The sequence below is a fragment of the Euwallacea similis genome, chromosome 7, assembly GCF_039881205.1.
Source record: "Euwallacea similis isolate ESF13 chromosome 7, ESF131.1, whole genome shotgun sequence".
Classification (NCBI taxonomy): domain Eukaryota; kingdom Metazoa; phylum Arthropoda; class Insecta; order Coleoptera; family Curculionidae; genus Euwallacea; species Euwallacea similis.
This window is the reverse complement of record NC_089615.1, coordinates 4,899,978-4,922,627: the sequence shown is the minus strand read 5'-3', so window position 1 is coordinate 4,922,627 and position 22,650 is coordinate 4,899,978. Positions and strand designations below refer to the sequence as shown.

The 22,650-nt window shown below is 33.8% G+C and overlaps 2 protein-coding genes across 4 annotated transcripts in view; one reads left to right on the top strand and one right to left on the bottom strand.

Moving 5' to 3' along the window:
• Window positions 1-22,650, top strand: part of LOC136410078 (pancreatic triacylglycerol lipase-like) — a 36,329-nt gene that overhangs the window by 6,000 nt on the left and 7,679 nt on the right. For 2 of the 3 annotated variants that reach the window (XM_066392023.1, XM_066392021.1), the window contains exons 2-7: window positions 16,633-17,007; window positions 17,060-17,214; window positions 17,552-17,662; window positions 19,733-19,885; window positions 21,607-21,744; window positions 22,499-22,586. In XM_066392023.1, coding sequence (XP_066248120.1) covers window positions 16,869-17,007; window positions 17,060-17,214; window positions 17,552-17,662; window positions 19,733-19,885; window positions 21,607-21,744; window positions 22,499-22,586 — 784 coding nt within the window. In that variant the 5' untranslated portion in view covers window positions 16,633-16,868. Of the gene's footprint in view, window positions 1-14,324; window positions 14,344-16,632; window positions 17,008-17,059; window positions 17,215-17,551; window positions 17,663-19,732; window positions 19,886-21,606; window positions 21,745-22,498; window positions 22,587-22,650 lie in introns of those variants that run through there. The other variant, XM_066392022.1, reaches the window with a different exon arrangement.
• LOC136410077 (uncharacterized) overlaps window positions 10,562-22,650 on the bottom strand; it is a 108,357-nt gene continuing 96,268 nt past the window's right edge. Inside the window, exon 16 of the mRNA XM_066392019.1 lies at window positions 10,562-10,571. The gene's annotated coding sequence lies outside the window, so the exon portion shown is untranslated. The remainder of the gene's footprint in view (window positions 10,572-22,650) is intronic.

Below are 22,650 nucleotides of genomic sequence, written 5' to 3'. Positions count from 1 at the left end.
CTTATTTAAGTAAATTAATATTAATACTCTGTACTGTACCTTTTTTGACTAACAATAGCTAAACATCTCGGCATTGAATCGACTAAGCGTTGACACTTTTTAATTGGAATTGCATTCCAAGTATCCTAGACAATTTTCTGCAGATCTTCATTATTGGATAGTTTTGCTGCAGAAACTCCTTTTTATCATGAGTCCATAAATGCTCAATAGGGTTGAAATCCGGAGATTGAGCAGGTCACCTCAAAACTTCAACCCTATTATCGGCAAACCATGCCCTTGCCCTTTTGCTCAAGAGTTTAGGATCATTATCCTGTATGCAGACACTTCTGATAAGCATATTGTCGTTGACGTAAGGAAACATTACATTGTACAAGACATCAACATGGACAACTTGGTCTATGATCCCCTCAATGCGATGTATCGGACATATACTATAATATGAAAAACAACTCCATGTCACTATGGAGGACACACCATGTTTTATAGGTTTCAGGGTATACTTTAGGTTGTATTCAGATTGTAACGATTTTCTAACATATTGCCTCTGTCCAGAAGAACCGAAAAGAAAAATTTTCGATTCGTGTGACCAAAGAATATTCTTCCATCTAGACGGGGGACAAAGGGGCGTGCTCTCGTACAAATTTCAAGCGGTTGGAGATTTGTCTGTCTGTTAATTTAGAAATTTTCTTTGGACTTATCACATGTTTTACTTCAACCAATCACCTCCGTACTGTGCTAACCCTGAATACCAGGTAATTTCAAAACACGAAAACATTTTCGTCAAGGAATTCTATTTTATCAGAAGGAGATGCCACAACTTTCGAAAAATTATTGGGAAAAGATCGGTTAAATGTAAAAAAAAATATTAAAAGAACTCATGGTATGTTTTTCCCATAAGAAAATGTTGACTTTCAGATATGCTTAACATCAATGCTACATATAAATTTTATTCGTATAGTTAGCAGATTTGCTGAAACAACAAAATTCAAACGTAAACATTAATCAGAGAGAACTTTCTATTCCATATACTGTAATATCCATAAACTTGGATGCTGATAAAAAATCAGAAAAATCTATTATGCTAGCGAAGAGCTTCACCTTTTTAACAAACTATAACATTCCAATCAAATTTCGAGTTCAACAGATGTAGACAAAATTCCGATTAACGAAAGCAATGATCTCAATTTTGTAAATTAGGCAAAAACCTGAAAATGCCTTAAGCCATGGTAAACATTAAAGACAATTTTACATATACAACGATATCCAACAACGATGAATTCTCAATGAAACTTGATATTCACGAACCATTTGACACAGACCAATTACGTGAATTAGATATTAATTTCATCGAAAAAATATAAGTCGATGAACCTTTAGATACGAAACGTGACAAATTTCTAAAAGAGAACCTAAAAAATTTTCGAATAGTTCATTGCAATGAAGAAGAAAGTGGCTCGATTTGAAAATTATGCTTTAAATTTCAAGATAGTTTCTACTGCGAAGACAGTCTTGTAGATTTCATTAATAGAATTAGGCATAAGTTACGATTAAATGACGAATCTCCTATTTATACAAAAACATAGTGGTTCCCGGAGACACATAAACGCGTGGTTAAAGACCAACTTTCCATAAAATCCGATCAAAACATAATAAAACGTGGTACTTTACCATGATCTAGTCCAGTTTGGGCTGTCCTAACGAAAATAAATATATCTGATAGAAAAAAGTGAAGTTTAATAGAATTATTGTAAATTAAACGAGTGAAGCATTGATGGCAAGTACCGTTTACCCAAAATTACTGATATTTTTGACAAACTAGGGAAAGCTCATTATTTCAACACCCTTTTTTTTACTAGTGGATTTCACCAAATTGAAGTCGATTCGGAGGAGATAGAAAAAAGTTCCTTTTCTACTGAAGACGGGCATTTTTAATTTAAAAAAATGCACCATCAATATGCCTAAAAGCTATGGACAATATCCTTAGGGGGTCTAGAAAAAGAAATATGTGCCGTATATTTATAGGATATATGTGATTATTTTTAGCACACCTTTAGAAGGACATCTAATTAGGCTAAAGTTGGTATACGTATTTAGTGGTAGTAGTAATACAATTGATCAGATTTTACATTTAACGCCGTGCATTACTTACAGGAAGTGTTAAAACTCATGCCAATACCACACATTCAACGCATTGGAAATGTGCTTTTCCAGCAGGACAACATATTGCTCGTATAACTATGGCTCATCTATAAAGTCGCAATGTTAATATGCTTCTTTGGCCTCCACGCTATCCTGATTTTTCCTCCATAGAATACGTATGGGACGTGAAAGGAAGAAGAGTTACTATACTGGAGAACTCATGACGTACTTTAGCAGAGTTACAAAATGCAATTCAAGTTGCCACAGAAGAGAATATACTACCTCAAGAGGAAATTGACCAGTTACTTAGAAGCATGTCAAGACGAATTTTTAAGTGTGTGAATTTCCAAGGTGGTTATACACATTATTCGAGTTTTAAAGACTTTCTGAACTTCGGTTTACTCGGAAGTTATATCAGTTATTTTGTGTAATATTTTCAATATACTTACAAAGTTTCATTAAAATACGCACATTATTTGTTGCAATTTTTAAGATTAATATATGTGTGTATAACACAAATACTAACTGTTTTTCTAGAGTAGCTATAAACGAGTTAGAAAATCAATTAAAAATTAACAACCTTGGCAACGTAGATCATGATATAAATCCATATTCAGGCGACTTTAATAAAAACCCTGAATTTGAAGCGTCAATCTTTTGCAAAAATATGCGGAAAAATTAAGGGTGGTGTACATATGAGTATATTATGATACCTTGATCACTTACTTAAACCAGTTTATTCCATATCCAACCAGTTATTCATAATTTCACAAGAAAGTAAAATCATTGTCACCTATTCTTGACCCTAGTTCGGCAGCAAAAGAATTCACTCACTAATTCCCAACTACTTTCATATTCAACTATAATATTTCTTACTCAGTAGTATTTCATGAGCAAGTAAAAATTTAAGGTTAAATTTTAAATTAACCAGTAGAGATTTTAGGAAAGCGGAAAGATTGCATTCTTGGTAGGAAAAACAGTATATCGATAAAGTCGTGCTCTGAAACTAACCATAAATAAGTGAACATAGTTCAATGCTGAAGTCGTTGTGAGGTAAGTTTGCTGTAAGCGGCTCAATGAATTTTACATTTCATGAAGGCGAAAGTTACAATTGATCTTGCTAAGGCATTTGATGTCTAATTAAAAATTCCTGATTAACACCAGAAATATATGTAAATTATGGAAAGCGCCTACATTTGACCTATGACTTAGGAAGGTGCTTCTTAAAAAGTTTTACTTAACCGAACGCACCACATAAATCAGAAAATCGCTAGAAGGGTGACTGGATTTATCTATTTTCACTCTCATTATACATTTTAAAATGATATTAAAAAATTTGCTAAAATTGATTAAGGAGCATATATTCGCATTCCAATGCAGGCAAGGAGATCTTTGGAAGTTGAAGGAACATTCAAAGTAATTCTTTTCGAATATTTCCTTGACAAATCTTAATGGAACCTTCAGAATTACCTATCGCGACTTGCTTCCTCTAATTTTACCAATTCCGAGCTTAAATTTTCTGAAATTAGTGCTGTCTCTCCTACTTTTAATCTGTTGCAAACGTCTTTCAGTATTAGCAAACCACGACTTCTAATTCAGCTGCTTTACACTGTGTTTGCTAACTCTTGCTCTTGATCGATGTATTAATTTTATTGGATCTCTACCGATTTTTATGAAACTGCAATATCATGATACTATGATCTACCAATTCTGTAATGATGCTTCGCCATTCCAGTCGCTCAGGACCATTCCCGGATGTAGCTGATTAGTACAAACCCAGTGCAGAAAATTGCAGAGAAAACAACACAATTCCAATTGGTTTAAATAACATTGAACTGAAGAATTATTACATTATAACAATTACGAAAGTTTCGCTTTGATTAAGAAATAACAAATTGCGTACGTCTTATATCAATCGGGAATAATCAATAAACCTTGTGCCTAAACCTTGGCTACCTATGACAATTAATTGAAACTTAACTGACTAGTATGCATGTGCTGCCCATCATGGGCTTATTTCTATTTTAAACACAGTCCAAGTATCCACCTACCCATATACTGAAATTATTGCATTAATGCAAATTAACACCCATGTGAATACGTGATCCCAAAAAAATTGGGCTCGCACGAAACATGCACAAAACATCATTACCCAACTTGGCATAATGGATGATGGTGTATTCCGAATTATGGAGGTTTATTGGGTTTGTATGCTAATTGGTCGTATGTCTAGGTGCGCTTAGTGCGAGTAAGTCATATGTAATGGCTCGGAAAGTAAGTGCATTTCTTAGGATGTTATTACGTCTGTTCGCAATTATCAAAATAATTCAACATAATTACGAAGTAATTGTAATTATGAAGTGAGAATATTTTAATCAGCAAAGTTTGCTTTCTGAATTTGTAGAATGTTTTTATTGCCCTCTGCGAGCATCTGAAGGCAAAAAAACATACATTTCTGCCCCGGGTGTTTCTATCATGACAATGACGAAACTCTCTGCACACTGTCTCACCTTAATCGCAGCTAGCAAATTACTATTTTTTTTCAAATAAGTTCTGTAATCTCATTGTAATTGTTTATTTCTGCAAGGCCGCAATTAGACCATATAAATAATTTGGGCCAAACTGTAATAAACATATTACTACATAATTCCTCATCATCTTAGAATGCGCACATTATTCAATACAACATTAAATAGAAAGTTCATGTTTGTAACTGTACATTTTGTAAGCTTATTACCTACTTTTCTGAAGACTCAAGCACACACGATGAGTGCATAAATATACGCATATGTAATGAAGTGCTCTGAAATTGAAAGTTTGAAGATTCATTGATAGGATTTTATAAGGAACAACTTTAGTGTTGAGAGGAAGTATGCGAGCAATTTAATACCGATTTCCGCAATTAATTTTTTTTCTTTTATTTGATAGGTTTGCATCCTAATCAGACTTGAGGAATAGCTGTGTAGGAAACATTCACTTTGTCCTTTCATCAGGGAAAACGCTTTAATGAATAGTGTTTTTTACTTTCATGAAATAAAACCGAAATAAAATAATCTGCAAAAACAACAATCGAATATTTCATTAGCTTTAACAAGTTTTTTCGTCAGTCTTGAGTTGTTATGAAGTCGAAAATTCACGGAGGTTTAAAAGTAGAATTTTAAAGACCAATATTGATAGGACTAATTTCTGGAAGCATGCCAAGAAATTAAACGAGAGAAAGGTCATACTTTTTTTTGACAAAAAACATAGAAACAACACATCTAAATGGTAGAAGATCAACAAGTTTGTTTGAGGATATTAAGTAGGCACTCGACAGCGTCTCGCACAGAGGTCTAATATATAAATTACAAACGCCAAAATATCTGATGGTATTATCAAAACCTACTTAAAAACAGATCTGTCTAAATATTGAAGAAATTAGTAATAACGGCAGGTCACACAAAAAAATAGGTCAGAGAAAAACATGCATTACTATTACAGTGGTTCAAAACTATTAGGTGCATGCAAAGATAGATTTTACTTGGGAGACCTATAGGTACCTGAATCAATTATTTACTAAGTACTAATTTAAAAAAACAGCATTTATTAGGTATTATTAAAGGTATTAGGTTTTATTGCTATTATTTTTTTTTCACTATTAATTAGGTTTTATATACTATTAATAGGTATATTACTAAAGGCAACTGTAGATGAAACTCACTTTGAAATTTATGATAAATAAGATATTTTAACATTTTCAATACACCGGACCACTGGACAGTTTATTAAGCGTGTAGACACTTTTGATGCTTTTTTTGTATGTATAGCGATGACTAATTTCTTCAACATTTAGATGAACCTTAGTAGTACGAATCGACAACACTTTCTTTTTTTTCCCCTGAATAAGACTTCCCTTAGGTATCGACGCTTTAACCATGGCTTAAAGGACAAAAAATTTATACAGGTAAAACCAGTTCAAGTGAAAACATAGGAATTGTGCAAGTGGGAGAAAGACCGCATAAGTTTTATTATGCCTTCGACAAAGACCAACAACGAAGTGGGCGGAGTCGGTCTCTACTTCGATGTGTAGATAAGTATCGATTTGGCTGTCTTCGCGACTATGGAAATTATAAAAACTATCGAAGCAAAAAACAGCGATAAGAAATTTTAATATGCATAAATGCGTATATTTACGTATTATTTTGATAGAACGAACTGATACTTCTAACATTCCCCATACCACAGTCGGTAGATACTATCATTTTAAACGGTAAACAAACCTCGAAAGGCCATTGCTGCCGGCTCAGTCTTTAACCCATCAAAAGATTATAAACAAATTTCCAAATATCAACGAATTCACATCATCACATTCATCAATGACGTAATTAAGTTGTGCTATAATGGAGAAATGTGCAACAATTTATAAATAAGTAAAAATTTCAAACTAATTTAATCCGTCACTATAGCTTATTATGAATAAAAACTTTGAAACGGTGAGAGATCCGGCAAACACCGGAACGACTCCGCCCACGTCAACCGTTAGCCACACAACCCACTTCGTTAGTCTTTGTCGGAGGCATATTAAACCTTATGCGGTCCTTCTCCCACCTGCACAATTCCTATGTTTCCATCTGAACTGGTTTTATTTGTAGATGACAAATGCTGACGATACTACACTTATTGCACATGACAGAATTACTGAGAAGACAGCAGAAAGACTTCAGAACAAGACAATGACAGACGAATGGAGACGTGCCACCAAAAACCAGCTTATACGCTCAAGTCACTGAGTTAAAGCCAAGTCCCCGATATTAATAACAGAGGGTCAGATAACTAAATCAAAAAACCACATAAAATATTTGAAAGTAACAATCGACAGAAAACTGGAACACTCTAAATTCGTTCGATATGTGACAGTTCCTTCAACTTTACTGGAGCATTCCCAAAGATGAACTTCTTTTTTCTCTTTATATTCGGTGCACGATTATCTACATATGTGTAGAGACAAGTGTTTTTGCCACAAGTGCAGAAAGGCCGACGACGGTCAATACCCCATTACCCTATAATTTGCCAACATGTGAATTTGTTACTAATTTACGGGCTCGCAATTGTGTTTTAATTACTTAAGCCACTTTCTATGTCCCAACTAAGCTCTTTTCATAACATTTGGATCACCTTGGGAGGTCGGCAATTATTTTTTTACTTTAGTTTCGGCAAAACTAGAATCGAGTGAAAAGGAAAGTTTAAACTAGATTTTCCTACGAATACCTGATTTCGACTAAATATAGATTTTACAGTAGGAGCAATTACAACACAAATAAGTGTTAAAACCATTTTTTATTTGATTAAAACGTTATTTATTTCTTATACCAACAGCTTTTATACCGCACCTGTTTATATTCAACCTAAAGAATTATTTCAGTTTCAAGACGCGTTCGTCAATTTCACTTTCATCTTTTTTCCATTTGACCATGACATTTTTTCGCTCTGGAGAGAAATTTATATGTAGATAACGTTACATTATCAAAACGTATTACTCAACCATTAATAAAACGATCTTTTCAAGGTTAATTGAAAAGCATTTATACAGAACCAGCTTATTTAATGTTGTCATCTCACAAACTGCTAAATTCTTTGAAATATCGTTTTCAATTGTTGTTAAGTAACGCATAATCTTTACGAAGTAACCTGATCTTTTGTGTTCTTTTAAGTTATTCATTATTTATCTTTTAGAGATCTGACTAAAAATATTTTATGGGGATATTATGAAGCAGATTTACTTTCTATAGTCAAAGTGATTGCTGCGTTGATGTAATCCCGTTGGCGAATTTTATCAGCCAAATCATTTAAGAAGTTTGGAATTCAAAATATGTCTCAACGTAATTAGTTTTTGGACGCAGTCAGTATGTCGAAACTTCTATATATGTTCGTTCTTAATTATACAAACATGTAGGTAATATTCATATTCTGTAAAAATATTACATGGGGCTTTCGAGTGGAAAAAAACCGACGAAGTTTTTTTCAAAATATTCCCAGAATTTTTTAAATAATTTTAAATCAAAGAAACGTTAGGGGAGAGAATTTTATAGGAAGTTCGCCATAGATAAACCTTAGTCAACATGCTTACGTATGCATATAGAATTTTACAAAATTGCATACGGAATAATTCAAGAAGGCACAAAACTGATACTGAAGTAGTCTTCTTAAGTTTCGATTTTTTTAAAGTATAATGAACCAGTTTATTGTCGCAAACGGGTATCACAAAGAGCCCTTTATAATCAAACCGGACATAAAAGCGTGAATTTGTTGTGTTTTCGAATATATACTTCCCAAATAACTTTATTTTTTCCTAAAATAACACATATCTTATTCATTTTTTATTTAAATTTAAAACAACTTTTTTAGGGCTCCCTGCATGCACACACCTTTACGATCCCAATATAAACCCACATACTTATGGCATATCTGTCTATTATATTCTGGAATGCTAAATTAAAGCTAACGAAGTGCTGCAACTATAAGAAAAATTCGGAGAAGTTCATAAAAAACGAGCTATAGCGAGATGAAATCAACTCTCTTCAAATTACAGCAAAAATGCAGTAATTTTATATTTTATGTTTATTGTTTAAAATTCCGAGTATAAGAAACATATTGATAACATGAGTAAGCCATTCATGCGTAAAACTATTAGAAATTTTGTTGATTCAATTTAATCGATAAATTATTCTGAAAATGGGTATTTCACATATTATAAATATGATCGTAAACTTAACATAAATAACTATTATTTTGGCAATCTTTTGGTTTCATTTTAACTTATCTTTCTCAGAATGAACTGACAACTTTCTTTTAAAAAACACGATTTTATGAAAACAATAAATTGTAAAAATTGTAGAAAAATTGCAAATTGAAAGTAATTTGATTTTCACCCAGCGAATTGTCCTTTCCGAAAAATTTGCAAGTGAGAATAAAAATCCACGTGACGTTTTAAAGGCCTTTGTAGATTGACAAATAATAAATTTATTCCACATTTTATATATACTGTATACAGGTCCTTTGTTTCAAAACGAACCATCTTAAATACCTTTTAATTCTGCGGATAGTTTAATTTGAAAAAAAACATGGTCATTGTTATTATTTGCAGGGGAAAGTTTATGCATTTAAGAGAAAGAAGAAGTCGAAGGGTGTCAGATCCAATGATTTTGCTAGCTATTTTATAGCACCTTGTCTACCAATCTATTTATCGGGAAATCCTGTTTAAGCTAAGCTCTAATTGGCAAAGCATATTTCATTGAAAATGCAGCATATCCTCATTGAATTCTAGACCTCCATTTTCATACTCTTGATTTTCTAAAGATCGGACGATGAGCGTTTTTTTGATATTTTCTCAAAGCTCCAAAAACAAATGTTTTGAAAAATTTTCTTTTCATTTTGAAATGTTTTGTGTGACATCTGCCCTGGGATAGACAGAACCCATAATTAACATACAATGAACTAACTTTTTCAAAAAAACTAACCAACTTTATCGACTAAACAACTGGTAAAACGTATATTGTTATACTTTCCAAACAATGTAGATAGGTTTCAAAAGGGGAGCATGTAGATATTCCCACGCTATTTTTTTTTTGCTTATAATTACTGCACGTTCCATATCACACATTTTGTTAGGAGTGAATAACCAGGAAACGATAGGCACCATGAAGACTTATAAACCGTGATTGTTGAACTAAAACCTCAAATGAGAGTTGAAATATCAAAGGGATATCTTAGATAAATTTATTTGTTATCTATTGTCGACGTTAGGTGTTTGATGGAAATAATAAACGACTTAATTAGAGCCATACGTTTACGGTTCACCACTTAGTGCGAAGGCTTTTTAATTATAACCCGTTACTTACATTTTTTTTCACTTGTTCAGTCAGAAACTAAATGAGGACATGTTGATGAAACAAAAGTATAGTACATAACTCGATTAACTATTTTATAATTATTACGAGGAGTTAGTTCTCAGCATTCACAACTTGATGTTCCAACAGGTTGTTTTTCCTCCCGCAAAGGGGCAATAGCAAAATCTATAGGAAGATTATTTTTCATTCAGGAATTAACCCATGATGTTACATTACGTCATAGTTTAAGTCCATCTAGGTGTTTTGTAAATATGTACCAAGTGATGTAAGTTGCTGACTCCACGAAGAGAATGATCCTCACCACCTTCTGTTTCCATATAATCAATATAAGCGATGTGAAAGCTTTGCTTCTTTAAACAAACGTTTTTGACCATTGTCGCATCGATGATAAGTTGTTCTTTACATTCTTGGCTTCTTTTCCTGCATCCCTATGGTATTTCGGTCAGTACGTTATTTTCTTCCAAATGCTCATTAGTGGAGGTTATTGGCAATGATAAATGTAATGATTTTGTATGGTCTTCATAGACAGGTGATAGGTTTATAATTTGAAGTGTGTTGAGTGTTTTCATTCTTCAGTATAAATATGCGTCCTTTCATGAGGAAAGCTGGCAGGAGATTTGGACGTTAAAATATTTTATTTTCTTGGCAGATTAGCTACTAATGCGGAGCTGTAAGTTGTTTATCCCAGAAGTCCTCGGCAGTTCCAGTCATGCATTCTCTTAACCCTCGCTGCTGGTTCAAATACACATTCTTCACTGTGATACGTTTGCAACTCTAGATTCGATCCGCTTCTTCCCGAATTTCCCTCCAATATACCTCTGCCGACTCGGATAACTCTGTACCATGGGCAAGCCATACCCTCAAACCCTCAAGCTCAGAAAACCTCACTGCTACTTGCGTTATTTTTTTTGTTGTTATTTTTATGAATTTTGTTTTTAAATTCTTGTAATTTTTATTTATTATTATTATTATTGTCTTCTGGTGCGAGTTCTAAAAGTGTGGGAATAAGTACGCACAATTTAAATAGAATCACTTCCAATATGCAATCAATTTCTTTAAATATATTCATGAAAATCAATGCATAATACCCACGTAACCATAAATTCCAGTGCTGTGAAACAAACGCCCGTATAAATGATATGCTATTGCTGGCCAAATTATATAGACTATGAAGAAAGTTACCTATTCATACAAGTACAAGACACAAATAACGGTAATTTTGAAAAAGGACACAATCCTTTAAACACAAAAGCCGTACTGCTAAACCGAAATTACTTAATGGAAGTATGTAATACTTTTACTTTCCTAAACCATTTGCAACAGCACGCACACAAGACGGAAGCATGGGCCGTTAGTGTTCTATAGCGACTTCCTATAATATAAATATTATATTAATTTATGGCAACCAGTATAATTGTGCCGGAACAGTATAAAAACGTTGCAAACTGCACTTACGAACATTACAGGAAATGAATTGGGTTGTAAGGTCAAGAAAGGAAAACAATGTTACATGTTACGACGGAAAATTTATATTTGCTTTTTGAACAGATTGTTTATAGATGAATTGTTCGGGATTTGTGAAGAAACTTTCTGTTTGATTGAGAAATTATGCAATGCACGTCGCAATGGGGTTTATGTAACTATTTAGTTATGCTTAGAAGATGACTAGAGATAAGTACCCAATAGACAAAGATAATACAAATTATGACGATGGTTCCTAACCTGAGGAATCCATAAAGGACGCAAATAAAAAGTAATAAAAAGTTGGGCGCGGAGATGTGAAGATTGAAAAATATCCACGAAGGAATAGGGATAGAGAATCATGAAGTTTCGAGGATGTGTGGATCAATTGGATTAATTTCATCAAAAATTCACAAAGTCGATGAGAAGCAGAAAAACCTAATTTGCGTGTAAAATTGTATTGTTTTATACAAGGTGACTGTCACTAGAGTGTTATAAATTCAACCATGCATTCAAGATCCCAAAATATGATGAAAACTTCAAATAAATAAAAAAAGGAGCTTCGGTTTCGATATACACAGTATGGAAGGTTGGTTCCTGAGGCTGATTTTTTATTATTACTTTCGAAACGTTTCAAAATAAATTAATGAAATTTTGTACTTTATTATAACTTTTTGTGCTTTTTCTGAATCTCTATAAAAAAATTTCGAAATTTAATATCATTGATATAATTTTATATTATCGAAAATTTTAATTAAAAAAAAACCATCCTTACGAACCAAATTTCACACTCTATATATCGAAAATGCAGCGCCTTTCGATATATATTTTTATGAAGCTTTCGACATATTTAGGACCTTGAATACGAGGTTGAATTTATGGCACTATGTTCAGAGACATCTTGTATGAATTTTCGTAATTCTACGAGGGCTCTAAAAAGGGCCTCACAATATATTTCCCAGACTCATAACGTAAAGCATTCAAGACCTATACGTATAGAATCCAAATCGGTGCTCTAAAAGATCAGCTCAAAAAATATTTTTATTTTGAGGCGCGTTCATAGTCTTTCTCGGGCATATGCTAAATGCATAGTTGACAGTATTTATCCTTCTTTTAAATCCCGATATTTGTCCAGCAGCAGAGAACACCCGGCAAATTATAGCTGGATCGGGCAAAACGTAAACTCCCTCTTGGATATCTCGCTCATTTCTCCACCAATTTACTTAAAAAAACACAATAAATTAATAGTATTTGTGAACTTACATTCAAATGAAGATATAAAGTGATCGGTCCGTGACATTCAGTCATCATTTGTACGTCATTGTCATGTTATTTAATCATGTTACTTCTGACAACTGACGGAAAAATTACTTATTTTTGACATTATATTACTACTTGGAAATGGACCAGAAACGAGGCAATGTGGCAGATGTCTTCTATAGGTATAATGAAAAATCTCAAATTTCAGCTAATAATCTTTTATCCATCGTGAATGACAATATGCAAAGTAAATTATTCTTGCTTATATCATATGTTTACATTTAACCACTCGAACCCATAAATATCTCGAAAACAAACCGACCGGTGGACAGAAAAATTGCGTAACCAAATTGGAAGGCGCCAAGAAAGTACTTTCGTCTCGATCAAATCGTAATTAGGTATTGCACTTTAAGGTGAAGGTGCTTGCAGACATTCCAGCACAGAAAGTACTGCCAAAGGGCATCTCAGAGCGCTCCCCTGGTATACATAATATGTGCCATGTCAGCGTTGCTTTTGAAGCAAATGATCAAGTTATATAATTGGGATTTTATGTCATTAATATTTGTTTATTTTTCGCCTTAGATTTGACCTGGTTAAATAACAAAAATCGTGCAATAATTACTATTTGTAGAATGCCCAAACATGATTTTGTTGTATTGATGATATGGACTTTCACTCATGCCTTTTTAAATTGCCAACGTAGCAACCAGGATAGTAATTTTCTTAATTAATTTAAAAAATAATTTTCTCAACACAGCACAATACAAGAAACGTCACAAACGAATTTGTCTAACCTAAAGGTGTATTTGCACTGCTTTGCATTGAACGATTCACTAACATGCCACGTCGATGGTACGTGGGAGCAGAACTGCTAGAATATGTAAATTTGAATAATACCACAATTCCTTCGATTTTCCTTAGCTCCTAACCAAAGTCTACAATACTTTTTCATATGCAAATTTTTATATCCAAGTTTCCAAAAACTATATACAGGGTGGTTACTAACGGGAGAATTAAGTTTGTCAAGTGGATAAACAATCATTAAGTATCTATTAGAAAAGTTCGGAGTCGACTCATCACTGATATGCAGATAGCAAGCAGAATAGAATGAGATGTATTCATTTTAGTCTACCCGCTAGTGATTTGTGAGATGAAGAGCCTTTAAAAAAGAATCTCTTCAACTCGAGTTTTCGAGCGTTAACTCTGAACGACCGCTTCTTACCAATCAATGGAGCAAATCATCGCAAAATCCTTCACTTTCATTACTCATAATTACCAAATTCTTTTTACGAACATTCCGAGGTGCATCAGGTCCTCCAAACCAGCCTGAAACGACCTCGATAGAAAGCTTTTCACTGCAACACTCATTATTCCCTTGCGTAACACTACTTTGTTTTGATGTTGAGCTTCTTATGTAACATGTTGAGATTGTTGAAGCGCGACCACCTTCCAATGGTTTGTGGGTTATTTATTTGTATGATAGATAGTAAGAGCAATTCATCTCTAATTAATAAAAATCCCCTCAAACGTTTTATCACTCGATAATAGCTGATCAGGTGTCATTAATTCGACAACACCGGTTTGTAAGACATGAAAGGTAAATTAGCCTAGTGGTAGTACCAGGCCGCAATCCCCGTCATTTTCGGTTGGTACCGCGAAGGAAGTAGTGGATGGTTACTTGCGCTTGCAGTTGTCCGCTAATGCTGTATTGTCGATGGCACCGTCGATGGTACTGGCTCCGAAATCGAGTTTATTGGGTCATTTACTGATCTCGGACAATTTGTGGTCCTTTGCTTGAAGGTGGAAGTTTCTACAGTGCTTTTGTGTACGTGAAGAATTATTGTTCTAGTGAATGGGAAAAGATACCTCCTACGTTCCATTGTAAGCTTCCTAATTCGTACCGTTTGGTGAAATGTTCTTAATCACAGTGTTCCTCAATATTGTATATTTGTGGCTTCTTACGGATTTAAAGATCACAAAATTTCATGGTGGTGTATTGGACAATTTGATGTATCTCAAAAACTGTTCAATAGTTTCTTTAAAAAATCGACTAATTTAAACAAGCTTGGTGCATTAAGTGACAACGAATGAACAAATTTACTTTAATAACAATTATCTCAACAATACAGAATTAGGCATTCATATCGCACGTAGTCATGAAGTGAAGAGTGTAAGGTGACCTTGCGATTTATATAACAGTATAGGCACAAATCTCAAATTAGCCAAGTAAATCATAAATTCATGAATATACATGATATTTCTTTCTTTAATAAAATGTTAGTTATAATTGTGGACTAGAATTCTGACCATGGTTGTTTGGTATAGTACCCAACGACAAGATATCAATGCTAATTCCATTAATTATTTTGTACCAAGTGATGTATTTATACTTTCACGTTTACAATTAGATCACGCCTATACATGTTTGTTTTATTTTATCGAATTTTTTTAATTCTTGATCTGGTTACAGCCCGCCTCCAGCCTTTCTTCGCAACTGCAAAAATTGGATAAATGCATAATAAAAGAGCATTAAATTGAAGAAAGTAAGTCTGTCTATGATGCTTTTGTATCAACCGTATTTATGGAATTTTAGCATATTTCTCCCTATACTATGACCAACATTGGCAATCATTTTCAGCTTATCTTTAAATGAAAACTTTCTTAAATAACAAAAAAAAATGACTAGCGGGGTTTCCATTAAACCATCAATTGACGTGCGATCAACTTTTACTATAAGCGAAATTCCATAGATACATTGAAAATAGAGTACGGGTATTGGCCAGACTCTCGATTTCTATAGAAACTGTAGCTTAATGTTAAAGTTATCAGCAAAGAATAAAATGGGCCTAATAATGCTTTCACAAAATTTTGGAAATTTTCAATTTTTCTCACGTTCCTGGAGCTTCAATTCACTTTATCTTACTGTTTCCAAGATTCCAAAGGCATCAACTTTGGACATTCACTATGTTCACAATTATACAATGACGGACTAAGTTAAAAAATAATTAAAAAAAAAGAGTATTATTTCACAGGTGTATGGATCAGAAAACAAAATAACAGGGATGAGAAAATGGGTTTTCTTAATGCATGAGGTGAATTAAGCGCAAAATGGTCTTTCCCGCATCACTGCGGAAAGATCAGATGCTTTTTTTCCGAAAAGTGGCACTAACAGTTACTTTCCGACACAGATTGCCTAAGCCTGTGACTTTTGTTCATCAAACAAAATAACTAAGGTCACAGTGTGCTCGTACAAGAAAAATTCGTAAATCTTGCGCAACTGTCACTTTGACTGTTTGCAAAAATCCACCTCAAATCGCTCGTTCAATGGCAGTCACTTGTGAAAAACTATTCCTTTCCGCACAAGTTAGGAAAAGAACTATTTGCTGAACCTTTACATCAATGTTTCGATGTTAACCGGCAACATTTGGCCCCGAAATAGAAAAATAAAAATAAAAATACTTTCTGGCTCATCGCAAAAACAAAAATATTCGATTTTATTTCGATATTTTGATAAATCACTATGATTTTCTAGATAACTACTTCTGAGAAACTGCCTCTAACCCAAAATGCTTATTTTTAATTGTCCGCATCCCATGTATTTTTGATGCAAAACTGTAGAATTTCTTTGTTACACTCGTAGTACAAATTTAATAATTAAAAAGTAAAAATAAAGATAAAATCCCAGCAAATGTTCACATGCTGCGTTCATAAGGATGGTCACCAATTGCATCCACTTTTGGAGTAAATAACCCATTAGTAATCCTCATATGATTCAACTCGAGACCGATTAAGCAACTCATATAATAAATGAGCAGTAGGACGTTTTAATCGTGAAACTGTGAATTGAATTTTAAATCATTCTAACCGCATATTTCCTTCGTTACAGGTGTAGTTCTTCAGTAGGCGTGTAGCACAGTAACTCTCCAGACATCATCAGAGCATCACTAAGTGAATTCTAGTGCTGATAAGTGAAATCATTCTGTGGACATGGTCAAATAGAAATATTGTAACCCGAAAGCATTAGTGCAGTGAAAACTTTAAGCGGTTCTTAAAGAAAAGGACTAGGGCTGAGCAGCCTCAGTCCACCAAGTCTTATGATTTCTGGAACTTTAAAGACGGATAATGGTTGTGTCATATGTGCAACTTTTCAGTGTAGTTTACCTGGTCACTGAACTCTGTTTTGCCGGGATCCTTGATGTGAACTGGTCCAGATCGGACAAAATCGGCATCGAAGTCAATTTAAATTTGCCGTGGCTGCCATGTAAGTGTTAAACGTACTATTGAAAAAACAACCAAGTTTCTTGCTTTTTCAGTCGAAAACGAGACCCGATGTTACGATGAACTGGGTTGTCTCAACATTACCAGGAGTTGGTATCACTTGATTCACCGCCCGTTCAACGTTTTCCCCTTGCCCAGATCTGTGATAAATACTAGGTTTATATTATATACCAGACTGAACCCTACTGAGGTGAGAATATTTTTTTATTAACAAATTTATTCTTCATTAATTTTTTTTAATGCAAAGCTCATTAGTAGTACTCATTCAATAAAGTGAGAAATACTCCCTAGTCTCCAATGCCCTCGGTAACCTCTAAAGCGTATTTAAACTTTGAAAATGTCTTTACGGTGAGGTTGTTTAATGAAAAAGAAATGTTTAATAAAAATGATTAAAATTAAAACTTCAGTTAAAATAAAAATAAATAGTTGGTAAGATATGTTACACACGGTAAAAGTAGCTCTCGGTAAAATGTCTCTTGCACCATCTTGTATCGTCGAATATTCGTATGGTTATTTGCTATTTTCAGGGCCAATTGCTAAAAGCCAAAAATGAGTCCATCGAAAAGTCCAACTTGGATCCCGAGAAAAAAATCAAATTCATCATTCATGGATTTATAGACACTCCGCTTTCCAACTGGGTAAGTTAACTGCATTCTTTATGTCCACTGTGAAGAGATAATTATCATTTTGCAATGAAACCGTCAAGTGTACAAACGCATACAACAAAGTTTCACATTTTTTTTCACATTCGCTAAATTTTATGAGAAGCGATATAAAAGTGTCATAAACGTACACACAACTGCCGCTTCGAGAGCCATAGGGCGAATACATTATTTAAATTTTACAAATCCTTCGATCATTATCAAGTGAAAGAAAAAGTAAACTTTCCCTGTGTGGCAAAACCCTATCCGGCAATGAACTTGGAGGACTCACGATAATGTCAAGATTTAAAATAATTATGGATTAACTACTCTTTGGTGTTTACCTCATACCTTTCAACAAGAACCGGTTTAAATAATATGTTGAGCGAAGTCAAACATAGTGATATTTAAGCTTACATGTAAGAGAGTTTCGTGACCCGATAAGACACAAGAACTTGCCTCTAAATAACTGTAGATTATTGGTATTTCAGAAAAGGCAAATGTCCCTTCGGGAATACTTGCCTATATACCTATAGTACACATATGTATACCTATAATATATACAGCGTTAGCTACGCAACCCGTTCATGAGAAAATTTTTGACTTCTCAGTATCGTAGCCCATTGAAATTTAGTTTAAGGCTAGATTACACAATGCCGATTTCCATGACTTTGCAGCTGTCAAAATTTTCAAAATTTCCGGTATGACTCGAAAATGGCAAATTTTTGACACAAGACACTTTACATAAACTGACCTTAAAATTTAACGAAAAATCCGAAAAAGACAAAAAAATTAGGAAGTTCTATTTAAAATAACGAAGTTGATAACACTTCCGGTTATACCGGAAGTGCCACCATTTTGGAAATATTTTATATGGATTCAAAATTGTCTGAAACCAACTTTCATTAAGCTACGATAGTGGGAAGTCAAAAATGTTCTAATGATCGGGTTGCGTGGCTAACCCTGTATAACTATACTCGCCACGTCCTGTCTGCTGAAATCCGAATATGCCTGTGCAGTATCTCTACAAGAAATCGCGTAATTAAAACTCGAATCGCTGTGTAGTGACCAAAACAATTATTTTTTTATTTTTTATTATGCCACATCAGCCGTAAACCGTGGCCTATGATTATGCCCGTGAACATTTTAATTGGACTTGAAGCTTCCTATATTCTAAAATATGTGTCTAGCTATCTGTAGTAGGCTGTTGGATTGTAGAACAAAAAAATACAGTGAAACTGTTCTATGCTATTTTAAATTTATAAGTGGTATTCTGGAGGATGAAATTTAAAAAATGTCTCGTTGTCACCAATTATAGAACAGTTTCACCCAAATGCCGGCTTAACAAGTTCTGCTTTAAATTAATTGTGGCTACCATCTACATGCTACTTCATAGCATAGAATAAAGGAAGCGTTTTAATCTCGTGTTCGGTATGTTCTTTTATGTACCATGAACGAAATCGGCATTTCGATGAGGTCCATTCAATGGGTAATCATGCATTTCATTTTTACGTATAGTAAAACATGCCAACTGTGCTGACCGATCTCAGTCGATCATGCGTTTTGGCGCAGCATCTTTATTTCCGTCACCCAACGCAGACAATCCTCTATCCACATTCTCCAGCTATATATTTTTTTACTGAAATTAAGACGTATGGGTGTAAATGATTTGAATTATATTTTCGATTCCCGAAATATGAGAGCCTTCATGGGCGTCAAACTTTCATGAGCATACTATAAAAATTGTTTTTAACAGACGCGATCAGGTCAAGTTCAGTCTGGCCGAAATGGTAGATCAAAGTTTCTATACTACAATTTTTTATAATAAGTTTATGTTCGCTGGTTCAGGTTAGCCCAGGTTAGTTCAGATTAATTCAGATTCCATATTTGTACGGTCAGCTTTATATTGTTCCATCTTTATTGTTGCGATGTTTGCTCTCTTAACTCAATTGTTGCATTTAGGACAATAAAGCATGATTTTATTTAAAATCTGTTTCAATTTTACACCTAAATACTATATCAAAATGAAAGTGGGCAACTTATTGATGATTTTCTCTTCCTTTTAAGGTGAAAGATATGAGAGACGAACTTCTGAAAGCAGAGGACCTCAATGTGATTGTTGTAGATTGGGCAGGAGGAAGTCTTCCTCTCTATACTCAGGCTACTGCAAACACTAGACTAGTCGGTTTAGAGATAGCTTATCTCATTAATTATTTAGTGGTAAGTAGACAGGTTTGCTATCATATTATTTTCTGATTTCTTCTAAAAATGCGAGATGAGCAATCTAAAATTTAATTTTTCTCTAACCATGAAAATGCATGATTCGTACTGTATATACATGAAGTTTATTAAGTACTTGTACAAACTTCAAAAAGTAAATCTTTGACTAATTTTAAGATAAAAAATTCATATGACATGGGTCCGTATTAGCTTGGTTTTTGAGATACAGGGCTTCAAAAAAATGTTTGTTTGGTATTTTCATTATATTTATTTATTATTTGATTATATTAATCAGACACTATGTATATTTGAAAGAGTTCATCAATCAATGTTAAGGCGAATTGATGCATGCATTGCAGTAGGCGACAGTTATTTTTAGCAACTATTATAAATGTTATTAACTTATTTGTAAAAATAGTTTAGTCTTAGTCTTGTAAGTGATCTAAGTTTGTCACATCACAATACAATCAACAAAAGACACATTTTCCGCGTATTTTTTAAAAACTCTCAGCGATTCAACTCACAAATTTCTAACGCAGGTTTAAGTTTAAACCCGTTTTTTTCCAAAACGGCTGCTTTCAGCGACAAACCCTAAGAGTTACAGTTACTTAAATCCAAGTACAACACTGTATGTAGTGCCCTCTAACATTAAAAAAAGATAAATAAATATTTTGAGTTTCTCATAACTTATACTCTCAGTATCCAGAATTTCATCGAATTGACATGTTATTGAACAAAAATATAATCAAAATACCAAAGAAAAAAAAATTTTGAAACTGTATCTCAAAAACCAAGCCGATACGGACCCATGTTCACATGAACGTTTTACTTTAAAATTAGTCGATGGTTCATTCTTTAAAATTTGTACACATACTTAATAAACACCCTGTACACCCGACATGCACAGACCGCAGTACTAACCGAACCAACAGAATATTAAGGAAGTTTTCTTAAGTAGGCAAATTCATATAGATATAACCGTTCGGTACCTCACAAGCACGGAACGGAACGACTTCATGACCCCATCCTCTATAGTTGTGAGTTTAAACAACTCTATCATCCTTATGCTTAGTACTGAGTAGGTACTTTTACTAATGTATTAAAATACTAGACATACATTGGACTGGTTGCTTGAGTCGATTTATGGGTCGGTGGCTTATTGGTAAAACTGGAGGTACACATGAATTGAACCCAAGTAGATTTATGTAAACCAGAGCTTCTCAGCACAAAAAATTTCAATACGCAGTATATGAATGTAGTCTTAAAATCCGTTTAATTTTATGCAACACGTGCAAAGTAAAAATTAAAACAGACATTGCTATGCTTATACTAGTAATATTAATTTTAAGACTCAAGCCCGCTAATTTGCAATAAATATAATGAGCACATTCAACTGACAAGGCGTATAAGTGTTAATGGTAGCGTACTAGTGATCATAGGAAAGTACTCATTAGCACACGTCTACTTTGACCAGACAGATAAACACCATAAAATCTTTATCTCATAGATATATCTTTATATGTAGATATGTATCTGCTTTACATGGAGAGAAATAATTTGCTTCGAAGATAACAGATTTTAATTGGATCACAATAAGACAACATATGTGTTTGTCTGTGTTTGTAATGAATGGCCCTAATTTCCTAATAAGTCTAATCAGAAATTTACCTTTTCATGCTACTTAGTCGTTATTCTCTATGTAACATTCGGTAATGCTTCAGAACAACTACGATTTGGATTCAAAGAACGTCCACATAATTGGCCACTCTTTAGGAGCACATACAGCTGGATACGCGGGCAATTTAGTTCCAGGATTGGGAAGAATTACTGGATTGGATCCTGCAGAGCCATACTTCCAGGTGTGTACTATTTAAAAATTTTGCCACTTTGCAGGCATCTTGCAAACTGTGTGGTAAATTCGGAAACTCCGCTGACCACATAGTATGCTTTTATCCGCTAAAGAGTTTATACTCTTATACAGGGTGTCCGGGAGTAACGTTGAAATATTTTAGGAGATGATTCTAGACATCTTTGTAATAGAAATATTTATTTATTAGCCTGCAAGAACAAGGCTAATAATATTAAGGACTTATCGCTTATTCACAACAAATGTTGAAGTCGTTCATCTCAATGCATCGTCTAATTCGTTTCGAAAATATTGCGAAAAACCTTCTTCAAACTTCCCCCTTTAAAGGGTTCTAGCCTTTTTAAGAATTCATTTTTGAGGTATGTTTATAAGAACTTTTTTATTATTTGAATCTCTAAAATCACCTCCGAAAATATTTCAACGTTATTTTCAGACACTCTGTACTTTAGAAGGCAACTTGTGCACCTCAGGATCGAAATCCGAACTAATCGGAACCATGACCTAAATTAAAAAGAATATATTAAGTAATAAGATACTAAAGTCAAGATAAAATCGATTTCTTCGAAGCTCAGTTGCTTTCACTAGAAGGAGACTTTGGAATTTTCGTTTAATTGCAAAGGTGTGAATTGCAATAGGAGAGATATTGTTTCAATCAATCCTTTATCTGCCAAGCCCGTTATATATGCATATACTCATTCTCAATAATTCTAAAAGAAATCGTTACCTTACAAGTCATTGTATTACAGGGCATGCCAGCCAATATACGACTAGACCCATCTGACGCAGAATTGGTGGATGTCATCCACACTGATGGCAAGGGCATTATTTTCTTAGGTATTAATCGTTTTTAATATGCATGTTCTCTAGCAATATTATGTAATTATCACAGATAACTAGC